At 48.1% G+C, this 11,637-nt stretch overlaps 1 protein-coding gene across 2 annotated transcripts; it reads left to right on the top strand.

The window, feature by feature from the left end:
* Nucleotides 1-2,085: 2,085 nt before the first annotated feature.
* VCF1 (VCP nuclear cofactor family member 1) lies at nt 2,086-11,326 on the top strand. Of its 2 annotated transcripts, XM_073560206.1 has the most exons (5): nt 2,086-2,318; nt 2,767-2,886; nt 5,754-5,892; nt 7,772-7,865; nt 10,375-11,326. In XM_073560206.1, the coding sequence occupies exons 3-5, from the start codon at nt 5,876-5,878 to the stop codon at nt 10,585-10,587; spliced, it is 324 nt and encodes a 107-aa protein (XP_073416307.1). In that variant the 5' UTR covers nt 2,086-2,318; nt 2,767-2,886; nt 5,754-5,875; the 3' UTR covers nt 10,588-11,326. The 2 variants fall into 2 exon arrangements, with proteins under 2 accessions (XP_073416307.1, XP_073416299.1); XM_073560198.1 differs by lacking the exon at nt 2,767-2,886 and having other exon boundaries at nt 2,087-2,318.
* Nucleotides 11,327-11,637: the final 311 nt, after the last annotated feature.

Here is an 11,637-nt window from a genome sequence, read left to right as displayed (position 1 = left end):
AACTATGCGAAATCCGCACAAAGTATTGACATGCTGTGGAAAATAAACTGCTGCTTTTCCGCTTGGATTTTTCCGCAGCATGTGCACAGCGTTTTTTTCCCCCATAGAAAAACATTGTACTGTACATCACTTGTGGATCCGCAGCAAATCTGCAATGTGTGCACATAGCCTAAAGGCCCCATCACACTAAGCGACTTACCAGCAATCCCGACACCGATATCAAGGTGTCAGGATCGCTGGTAAGTCGCTATGTGATCGCTGGTGAGCTGTAAAAAAATAGAATCAAAATAAAAAATATAGTTATTCTCACCTTCCGACGTCCCGTTCAGTCATCCCGCCTCTCTCCACGGTCTCGAGGGATAACAAAGTCTCGCGGTCATTCGTGCAAAGGATCACTGGGACCGGAGCGTGGAGAGAGGCGGGATGGCTGAACGGGAAGTCGGAAGGTGAGAATAACTATATTTTTTTTACACCTGATCGCTGGTCTCCCGCTGTCACACACAGCGATGCGTGCTGGCCAGCGGGAGACCAGCGACCAAAGAAATGTCCAGAGGTTTCTTCCAGTGATCCCGGCAGGGGGGCCGCTCGCTGATCGCTGTCACACACAACGATCTCGCTGGTGAGATCGCTGTTACGTCACAAAAGTTGTGACTCAGCAGCGATCTCGCTACCGAGATTGCTATGTGTGACGGGGCCTTTAGAATAATCAGTGCCGGCAGATGTCGCAGCAGTGACTAATGTAGAACACATGGACAAATATCAGATATTAGAGGATAACACAAAACGGCAACACGGACACCAGTGAGGGCCTGAACCCAGGAGCTTACACTCTGAGAAAATGGCTAAAAAGCCTTCACTAGACCCCTGTACAGCTGTATAATGAGGCCCAGGCTTTATAGTGAAGGGACTGGAGTGATATAAGTGGGGAAAGGAGCACTTTTTGCAAGAAGAGCCGGCTCTTTTTGGTGAGCGGAGCCGAGTGAGCCAGATCACCAAAAAGAGCCGGACTGCCCCTCACTACTGCCAGTTAGTGATATGTTGTTCATGAACGATCCGATACAAAGAGCCGGCTCCCTGCTGTGAACGAAATGAATGAGCCGGATCTGCAGGGTGACTGAGCCGTTTTGTTTTTTTCTGGCGCCTGGAAGCAGTGAATCCTGACTGTGACTCATCTGGGGGAGGAGCGGTCAGGAGAGGAGGAGATGTGGATAAATGCACGAGAGTTAACCCTTCAGTCCCAAATATATCCTGCCAGTTCCTCCATGGCATATATGGTGTGTGACTGTGTGTAGGAGGAGGGATGCAGCACATTGTCGTCATCATCTGCAATGAGCTGTGCGTTACCTTTAGTCCCAAATAAAGCTATACTTCACTGTCCCCTCCTCCCTGGCGTATACATACAGTATATGGTGTGTGCAGGAGGAGAGGCTCCGCACATTGTTATATCTTCTCATAGTGTTAGGCCGGGTTCACATTGCTTTATGGCCCTGCGGCCAACGGGATCATTACATAGCGGCACTAACGCTGTAGCGGATGAGGTTACGCCCCCGTTGGCCGCAATGCTACTAACGCATCCAAAACTCGGCCTGATGTGTTACTTCATGACGCCCCCACAAATGCTGCAGACCGCGCTCCAGGGGGCGCCAGGAAGTAACGCATCAGGCCGGTTTTGGATGCGTTAGTAGCATTGCGGCCAACGGGGGCGTTACCTCATCCGCTACAGCGTTAGTGCCGCTATGTAACGATCCCGTTGGCCGCAGGGCCATAAAGCAATGTGAACCTGGCCTAACACTATGAGAAGATATAACAATGTGCGGAGCCTCTCCTCCTGCACACACCATATACTGTATGTATACGCCAGGGAGGAGGGGACAGTGAAGTATAGCTTTATTTGGGACTAAAGGTAACACACAGCTCATTGCAGATGATGACGACAATGTGCTGCGTCCCTCCTCCTACACATAGTCACACGCCATATATGCCATGGAGGAACTGGCAGGATATATTTGGGACTGAAGGGTTAACGCTCGTGCATTTATCCACATCTCCTCCTCTCCTGACCGCTCCTCCCCCAGATGAGTCACAGTCAGGATTCACTGCTTCCAGGCGCCAGAAGAAAAAAAAAAAGCGGCTCATTCACCCTGCAGATCCGGCTCATTTCGGTCACAGCAGGGAGCCGGCTCTTTGTATCGGATCGTTCACGAACGACACTCACTAGAGCATGGAGGCCGGCGGGGCCTGTGTGAGAGGAGTATGAGCTGCAGGGGTAGAGGCTGAGGCCGCAGCCTCGGAGAGACAGAGCCGAGAGGACGGCTCAGGTAAGGGGGGCGCCGCGCCTTTATACCGTGGGTGTGGAACTATAAGTCGCAGAATGGCCTGTGACTGCTGCTGTTATTTATACTCCGCCTGGTGCCGGGAGACTGGACTAGAGGTGGCTGCAAGGGGTTAAACGGCTTGTGGCCACTGACTTTACCCTGGTGGCTACTAGAGGAGACTGCCAGACTGAGCCACAGGGGCTGTGGGCCTGAAGACCGGCCCCAGGTCTGAGCCTCGCCGTACGGGGCGTAGATGGGACCGACGCCGGTGACTTTACCGTAAAATGGACCGACAAATGTAAAAACCTCAAGCGCTGTGAAATGGTGGCTGTACGGCTTATATTTCCGCTGAGGGGCCGTCGTTTTTGATGTCACAAAGGCGGGCTTGATCGCAGCAACAGAAAAATGCAATTCTTGGGTTTTGACTTATTTTTATTTTATTTTTTTGCAGAGGGTCTGATCACTTTTATTGTGTCGAGTCACAGGCAGTAGAATGAAAGCAATTCTGGTGTTTAAAATATATATACTAGCTGAAGAGCCTGGCGCTGCCCGGGCATAGTAACTAACAGAGGTTAGTTATAGCAAATTATAATTATCCTCCATCCCATAGTCCTATGCCCATATACCCGTCATACATATCCTCCATCCCATAGTCCAGTGCCCATATACCCATCATACATATCCTCCATCCCATAGTCCAGTGCCCATATACCCATCATACATATCCTCCATCCCATAGTCCAGTGCCCATATACCCATCATACATATCCTCCATCCCATAGTCCCATGCCCATATACCCATCATACATATCTTCCATCTCATAGTCCAGTGCCCATATACCCATCATACATATCTTCCATCTCATAGTCCAGTGCCCATATACCCATCACACATATCCTCCATCCCATAGTCCAGTGCCCATATACCCATCATATATATCCACGATCCCATAGGCCCGTGCCCATATACCCATCATACATATCCTCCATCCCATAGTCCCGTGCCCATATACCCATCATACATATCTTCCATATCATAGTCCAGTGCCCATATACCCATCACACATATCCTCCATCCCATAGTCCAGTGCCCATATACCCATCATACATATCCTCCATCCCATAGTCCCATGCCCATATACCCATCATACATATCTTCCATCTCATAGTCCAGTGCCCATATACCCATCATACATATCCACCATCCCATAGGCCCGTGCCCATATACCCATCACACATCCTCCATCCCATAGTCCCATGCCCATATACCGATCATACATATCCACGATCACAGTCCCGCTCCCATATACCCATCATACATATCCACGATCCCATAGGCCCGTGCCCATATACCCATCATACATATCCACGATCCCATAGGCCCGTGCCCATATACCCATCATACATATCCTCCATAGTCGAGTGCCCATATACCCATCACACATCCTCCATCCCATAGGCCCGTGCCCATATACCCATCATACATATCCTCCATCCCATAGTCCCATGCCCATATACCCGTCATACATATCCTCCATCCCATAGTCCCGTGCCCATATACCCATCATACATATCCTCCATCCCATAGTCCCGTGCCCATATACCCATCATACATATCCACCATCCCATAGTCCCATGCCCATATACCCATCACACATCCTCCATCCCATAGTCCCATGCCCATATACCGATCATACATATCCACGATCACAGTCCCGCTCCCATATACCCATCATACATATCCACGATCCCATAGTCCAGTGCCCATATACCCATCATACATATCCGCCATCCCATAGTCCAGTGCCCATATACCCATCACACATCCTCCATCCCATAGTCCCATGCCCATATACCGATCATACATATCCACGATCACAGTCCCGCTCCCATATACCCATCATACATATCCACGATCCCATAGTCCAGTGCCCATATACCCATCATACATATCCGCCATCCCATAGTCCCATGCCCATATACCCATCACACATCCTCCATCCCATAGTCCCATGCCCATATACCGATCATACATATCCACGATCACAGTCCCGCTCCCATATACCCATCATACATATCCTCCATCCCATAGTCCCGTGCCCATATACCCATCATACATATCCGCCATCCCATAGTCCAGTGCCCATATACCCATCATACATATCCGCCATCCCATAGTCCAGTGCCCATATACCCATCATACATATTCGCCATCCCATAGTCCCGTGCCCATATACCCATCATACATATCCTCCATCCCATAGTCCCATGCCCATGTACCCATCATACATATTCGCCATCCCATAGTCCCGTGCCCATATACCCATCATACATATCCTCCATCCCATAGTCCCATGCCCATGTACCCATCATACATATTCGCCATTCCATAGTCTCGTGCCCATATACCCATCATACATATCCTCCATCCCATAGTCCCATGCCCATATACCCATTATACATATCCGCCATCCCATAGTCAACCATTATGACATCATAATGAGGGACGGGGCTTGACACGCACACACTTTTTCCCCAGTATGTAGATAGAGGCAAAATTGTTTGGTGAATTGGAACGTGCGGGGTTAAAATTTCGCCTCACAACATAGCTTAGGACGCTCTCGGGGTCCAGATGTGTGACTGTGCCAAATTTTGTGGCTGTAGCTGCGACGGTGCGGATGCCAATCCCGGACATACACACATACATACACACACTTGAGCTTTATATATTAGATATATATAATCTTTATTACAAGTGGTATTTGTATTTTTATTATTGTTTTTATCATTTTATCTAAAAAAAAAATGTAATTTTTTTTGCTATAACTGTTTTTGATCAGACTCTTGTGGAGGTGGCGATACCTAATGCCCCCCCCAAGTTCTATTCAGTATTGCTGCTTCTGTGATAGTCTGATCTATCAGATATATAATTATGTAATACACTTTTTTTATTTGCTGTTCTTGAGTCCCCTGAGGGGTTTCGGAACCTGCAATCGCCCAAGTATTGGACTATATAGTGAAAATCACGGTCTCCGTTGATGCAAGGCATGTGGCCGCACTTCACAGGAGTAACAAGGACCTTTAGTGGCTTGCACCGCCTGCGATCACTCTGATTGGAGAGGGAAGGAGTTAAATGAATTTGAGCCAGTGTGTGGTTTTTTTTTAGCTTTGTTTTCTCTCTTTTGGGGGGTGGGAATTCAGTCTGCATGAAAGTAGCTGGGGCAGAAATGCTGCCAGCAGCAGGAGGTGGCTCTTTGTTACTCATTGGAGTAGGTAACGGGTGTTTTTAGGGTTAGTCCATTAGACCTCTGTCTGCCCCCGGAGCTCTGCAATTTAGGTGGGTTTCCCCTTATTTTGGCAGTGGCTGTTTCTCTTGTTGCATTGTATATTTGATATAAAGATATATCTCTTTTTTATATCTCATTTCTTCTTTCCTAGCCTGCACTAAGCAGCGGAGAAATCGCAGTGGACCGCAGCCCCCGCTTAATTACTGTGGGACCCAGATCCCACCCTTCATCATCAGGAGAGGATCCCGGTACAGCCGGACGCCAAAGTCCCAGATGTTGCCTGATAGCAGGTCAGAAATGAAGTCTTGAATTTCTTGTATAAATCCCCTCTTGTGCTCACCACTTAAAGGGATCCGGTCAGTGGCACGGTTTTATGTATGGAAGTAGTGTCACGGCTGTGTAGGCGCTCTTCTTCCCCCTCCTAATCCTCTGTATTTGCAGAGATCTGATGTGCCAGTCATCAGGAACCTAGTGTAACAACTGTGCCAGTTAGGCAGGAAGTGCCCTGGGGGTGTGTCATTAAATATCCAAGTATAAAACACGCCCCCAGTGCTCTTCCTGCTCCATTTGCATGTGGTTTTCACACTAGATTTCTGAAAATAAAGACATTTTCCTTGGTTTACAAGCGCTGCATGAAATTGTGTCTCATAATACAAAAATGGCCCCATCTAAGTCTTTTTGACTGGAGTTGCCCTTTAAGCTCCGCTGCCTATTATAACCCCCCACTAATATGGGTGCAATCAGCAGTTGTTTTTATATGTTTGGATATTACTGAGTAATGGTGGCAGCTGTTCTGGAGGTGTTCTGCAATCTGACACCGCCGTGACACTACAAATTCCAGCAGGACCTGATCATGCTGCTAAACTTGCCCTTGGCTCCAGTTTCAATAAGGGAACGGGGGGGTTACCAGACTTCTGTGTCCTCACTTTTTGGGGGATCCCACCTGCCAAAACTTTGACCATAAATGTCTTGGCTCTGAATTGCCTTGTAAGGGTGGTCGTCAACCTTTATGAACAATTCTTCCTTGTTTTTTATTATTATGAAATTCATGTATTTAGGGCCAAAAATCATTTTTGCATTTGGATTTCATCACAAATTAATATTTACAGACATTGGTTACCAGCACATTCAATTTTGATGTTCTCTTCAATCAGCTAAGGTGGGGGGGGACAGCTAAGAGTTAATCTTTTAGTCAGGATGAGCTCGCTGACTGAGTTTTCAGGTCGCTCATTCTGCGGACTGCAATAGGCAGAGAGGCTATAGTTGATAAACGGTGCAAAATGTATGAGATGCAATTGCAAAAATAATTTTTAGCCTCAAATACTTGTATTTAATTGGGGGGAAAAATTGTCGTCTACCATGGACAATCCCTTTTAAGTTCCCAAACTTTGTAGTGAGTCTTGCAGGAGTTCTGGGCTCATCCCCTTGACCCTGGATTACACTCTCATGTTACAGTACCGGGCGGCTCACGAGGTGCCGGGGTATTGGTACCAGTCTGTTTTGATGCCAGGTCCGTTATCGGGTTGCTGGATACTATAGAGAAGGCTCCAGGCCGAAGCTGCAGAGCAGACAAAGGCGCCGGGTATGGCTGAACATCTCCCCATGCTGGTGGGGTCACTGGAAAAACAAACTGGATAACAAATGGATATTTGTAGCTTGTACCATTGAAATGCATCTGCGTAGGAGCTGTGTACACAAAACGGTGAGCTCATACAGGTCTGTTTCCAGGGTATACAGCTGGCTCTTAGAGACCCGCTGTTTACCTTGGAAACCAGCTTGCTTGCTGGTCCTGATCGCTGGTGAGTCTGTCTAGCTATGTCCCAGCGATCCCATCCATGTCGGATCGTTGGTGGGATCGCTGGGACATCGTTGTGTGTAACGGGGCCCTTAGATTTGAAGTGGCCGATAACAGAAGGCAATCGATACGCCGCATGTGCACAGCTAGAAATGACCATCTATTGCAAGGTGCTTTCTGTTTACAAGGCCTCAGTGGTAGTGTGCGCAGGGTACTCTGCCGAATATTGGTGATTCAAAGGGAGCTGAGCGTCAGGACCCGAGAATGGCCACCAGGTTCTGAAAAGTAACAGGCCCAAAGCCTGAGGCTGCACTGTCTGTGTCCAGCTTTTCTATTTCACTGACATGTTCATCTCTTTATTTCCATTTTTTTAGAAAGAGACGGCGAAACAATGATGTTTCCCAGCTCCCACAGACTAAACGGAGCAACAGGAGCCAGACATTCCAGGATTGGGAGGCCGAGGCAGAGGTAAGTGTCCCCTCTCTGCGGTGTGACCTCTGTGCAGGAGATTAGCCTCCCCCAACCCCCCCTGAATTATGATCCTGTGCAGGAGTTGAGTATCCCCTCCCCCTGCATTGTGATTGAGCAGGAGGTTAGCTCCCCCCCCCCCCCCCCATATCCTGCACAAAGAAAGATATTACAGTAGTTGAGGTGGGAAATGATGAGGATGACATTAACGTTTCAGTAGATTGAGGAAGGGACAAGTTCTAGAAATATTTTGGCGGTGGTAAGAGCTTCAATGTGCAGTTTGAAGTACAAGGCAGAGTCGAAGGTCACTCTGAGGCAGTGGACTTCTGGTATTGGATGTATCTGGTAGAGGGGTGAGTGAGATGGAGGAAAGAGGTGCTCAGTTTTTTGCACATTGAGTTTTAGGAAGCGAAGGATATGGCTAAGGGCAGAGACACACTGCTGTATTTCTTGTGCGAGAATCGCATCGTAAAACTCTTACTGGCTGTCGGCTTTCCTGACCTGAGCTTGACAGCTGCATAGAAATCCATCATACTGTCTTGCTCAGGTCAGAAGAGGTGGCGGGCCAGTCCGTGCGATGCGATTATCGCAGAGAAGTGACATCTGGGCCAGAAAGGTAGATCGGAGTGTCATCAGCGTATAGATGATACTGGAATTCATAGGACTTTTGACTTGTCCCAGGCCAAGGGTATAGATGGATTAGATTAAGGATGCCAGGACAGAGCCTTGAGGCACACTGACAGCGAGTGCTAAATGTGCGGTTGGAAAGTCATGAGATCTATTAGAAGGTAAGATCTTTCATGCCAAAAGAGGAGATGATCTATAGTAGGAGGCAGTAGTTGAATGGTGAAGGCAGAGGACAGGTCTAGAAGGAGGAGTATAAAGAATTGTCTAGTGAGTAGATGGGTGACGGGTGGTTGAAGAAAAGGTCTGATATATGTCCGTCTGTGTGGATGGATGCGGATGACCATTGTATATGACCGAAGGGTGAAGGAAGTGACGAGTTTGGAGGCTGCTGACGGGTGAGTGTCAGTGGGGATATTGAAGTCAGTCATGATGATGGGAATGTCAGCAGAAAGAAAATATAGAGGCCATATAGACAAGTGGCCGATCAATGTTATGGCAGGACCTGCAGGGTTTATGATGGAGGAGGGAGAGCGGATATGGCCCAGTGCTCCTCAAAAGAAGGGAGGGTAGAAGTGGGATTGGATTGAAGGTGTAGTTGTTAGACTGGAGAAGGCCAACACTTTCACCATGTTTATTACCAGGGAGATGAATGTGGGTGAAGACCACCATAATGCAGTGCAGCAGGGGAGGCTTCGTTGGACGGCGTCAGCCATGTTTTGATGAGGCTGGTACGAATGGATTGTGAGAATAAGGGGTCGTGAATGATGTGGAGCTTATTACAGATTGAACAGGAATTGGCTTTCCAGAAATTGCAGTAGTTTTTAGTAGATGGGGAATGATAGGAAGGAAAAATAAAGAAGCTGAGTTTATTAACTGTGGAGGTCCAGGAGTAGATGATATGTCATCAACAGTGAGAAGGAGAATCGGAGAGAGGCAGCGGATGTGGGGGAAGGAGAGTGCCTGGTTTGTTTTTAGTAGGATGGATCTGCAGTTCAGGAGCAGGTCAGCAGCTGAGGTCAGGTGGGGGTAAGAGGGCAGGAGACATAAATATTTGTGTATTGGGGTTGGCAAAGGAAAAGTTTAAATGGAGCCAAAACTGTAAGGGCCATATGTAAGCATGGTGCAAAGTGAAGAGCCATGATGCTGAGGCAGGTGCAGTTGTAGCTCTTTCCTTCTGGTCACTTCTGGCACATTCTGGTATATTTTTACTGTGGACGTGAATGAGCTGCCCACACAGACCTCAGTCAGCGGCTGGGGACACAAAGATCTCATCATTTCGTGGCTCACTTGTCCGGTTCTTTGTGCACCCCCTTCTGCCACCGCACCGGTCACCTTATTCAGCTCTTCCGCCATCTTTGCAGGAGGCCTCTGACTGGGCCTCAGGTTGTGTCTTGTTGTGTCAGAGGCCTTCTGTGAAGATGGAACCAGAATAATGCAGCAGCCAACGATGTGACTGCTGCCATGATGTGTTTGGTTGTGCCCAGCACCCACCCGTCTCCGTATGACTCAGGTCTTCAACTCGGGACAGGATTAAAACTGAACCAAGGTGTGAGAAAACTCAGCAAGGAGTAACCCGGGCTTGTGTGGATGTTGGGCTGGGGCTACAGGGAGACTTTGGCCACAGGTCATACGGCTAGAGATCGTTCTGACATTGCCACATCCCATGGACACCCCACGATCACTGTGCCTGTCCATATAGTGATGGCAGCTCATCTGCACGTTTAATCAAATGATGTAGTGGGGCATTGGGGCGCCCTACAAAAGCAAAATCTGATTGCAGTTGTGGCTATCCCAATAGATAGGGGCTGAGTTTAAAAACCCTGACCTAATTTGGATTCAGTAATTTTTCCCAAACATTTTGTGATTTTTCAATTTCTTTTAGTCTTTAGGGAGCGACAGCAGTAACGGCAGCCTGGATCGAAGCAGCGGCTCTGAGAATCCACAGACCATGGCTGGATCAGGTCCCGCCACACCACAGCCAGTCTCCATCCCAGAGCAGTCGGCGCTAAATCAGGGACCCTATGTACACATCAACCAGATCTTAAAGGAAGCGCACTTCTCCAGTCTACAACAGCGGGGCTGCCCCTCATCCTGACCTGCCAGCCATGGATCCTACCCATCAAACTGTATCTCATGCCAATATTACAGCCCTCAGGTTGTACAACCAGTTGCCCGGCAGCTTTATTCAGTTGTTTCAAACTTGTTACCCAAGTTAACAGATTACTTGCTCAGTTCGGCCCCTTTCCGGCAGCACGGAGGTGCCATTTTTTTTTTTTTTTCTTGTTGTACGAGACCCTTTGGACAAGGAAACTGAGATGCCATCTTGCCATGTGCATTTAGTTGTGTATATTTAATTTGTATTTTTTTTCTTCACCCCCTTTTGTTCATTAGCACCTTTTAGGGGGGTTGTAAATACACTCTCTTGGTTCCACCTCCATTTTTCAGATTGCAGGAGCAATGGAACAAAAGGCGCCTTTTGTCTTGGACCGGAGCTTCCATCGCCATTGCTTCTCTTACCTCCTTGCGTGGCACACCAGTGAGCTTATTTTTCATTCTGACCTATGGCAGTCACGGTCGGGATGCGATGTTGGCAAATCCCAGCACTGGCTGTGCCACAGCTTTTTGGCTGTAAATAAGTGTTGTGGTCGGGGGGGATGCTGACGAGCAGACGGTGGTTCTCCTGGCATTGAAGCCTGATGTTACAAAGGCTTCAGTTGCATCTCTGTTCTCTTCTACCTACAATAATTTCACCTTTACCCCCAGGTCCTTTTGTTTTTTATGGTTTTCTGCTTAAGACCTGATCATAAATATAATATTCAGGCTGTTTACCTAAAGGAGCGTAGAGCCTGATCATTTGTGGCATTAGCCCACCACGTCCACAGCCATCATGGAACACAACACTGACAGTTGCCTGCAGCAACTTTCTAGATGCATTGACCATTTTATGCAGCTACTGCTGTGGCGGCAATGGTTGCTTGTCAGATACTGTGCACGTGAGCGTTCTATATAACGGGTGCACAGTGCCTTGCAAGTCACCATCAATGCCACCAGCTGTTCTCGCAACTTGATACGAACGTGAGAGATGTTGGATCACCCCGTTAATGCCTCATTCATGAAGCAGTGCGGACATATAGTGTCTGATCAA

The sequence above is a fragment of the Dendrobates tinctorius genome, unplaced genomic scaffold (genome assembly GCF_039654945.1).
Source record: "Dendrobates tinctorius isolate UK_male_01 unplaced genomic scaffold, ASM3965494v1 ptg000014l, whole genome shotgun sequence".
Lineage (NCBI taxonomy): Eukaryota > Metazoa > Chordata > Amphibia > Anura > Dendrobatidae > Dendrobates > Dendrobates tinctorius.
The sequence above is the reverse complement of the archived record's forward strand: the minus strand, read 5'-3'. Positions and strand labels throughout refer to the sequence as shown.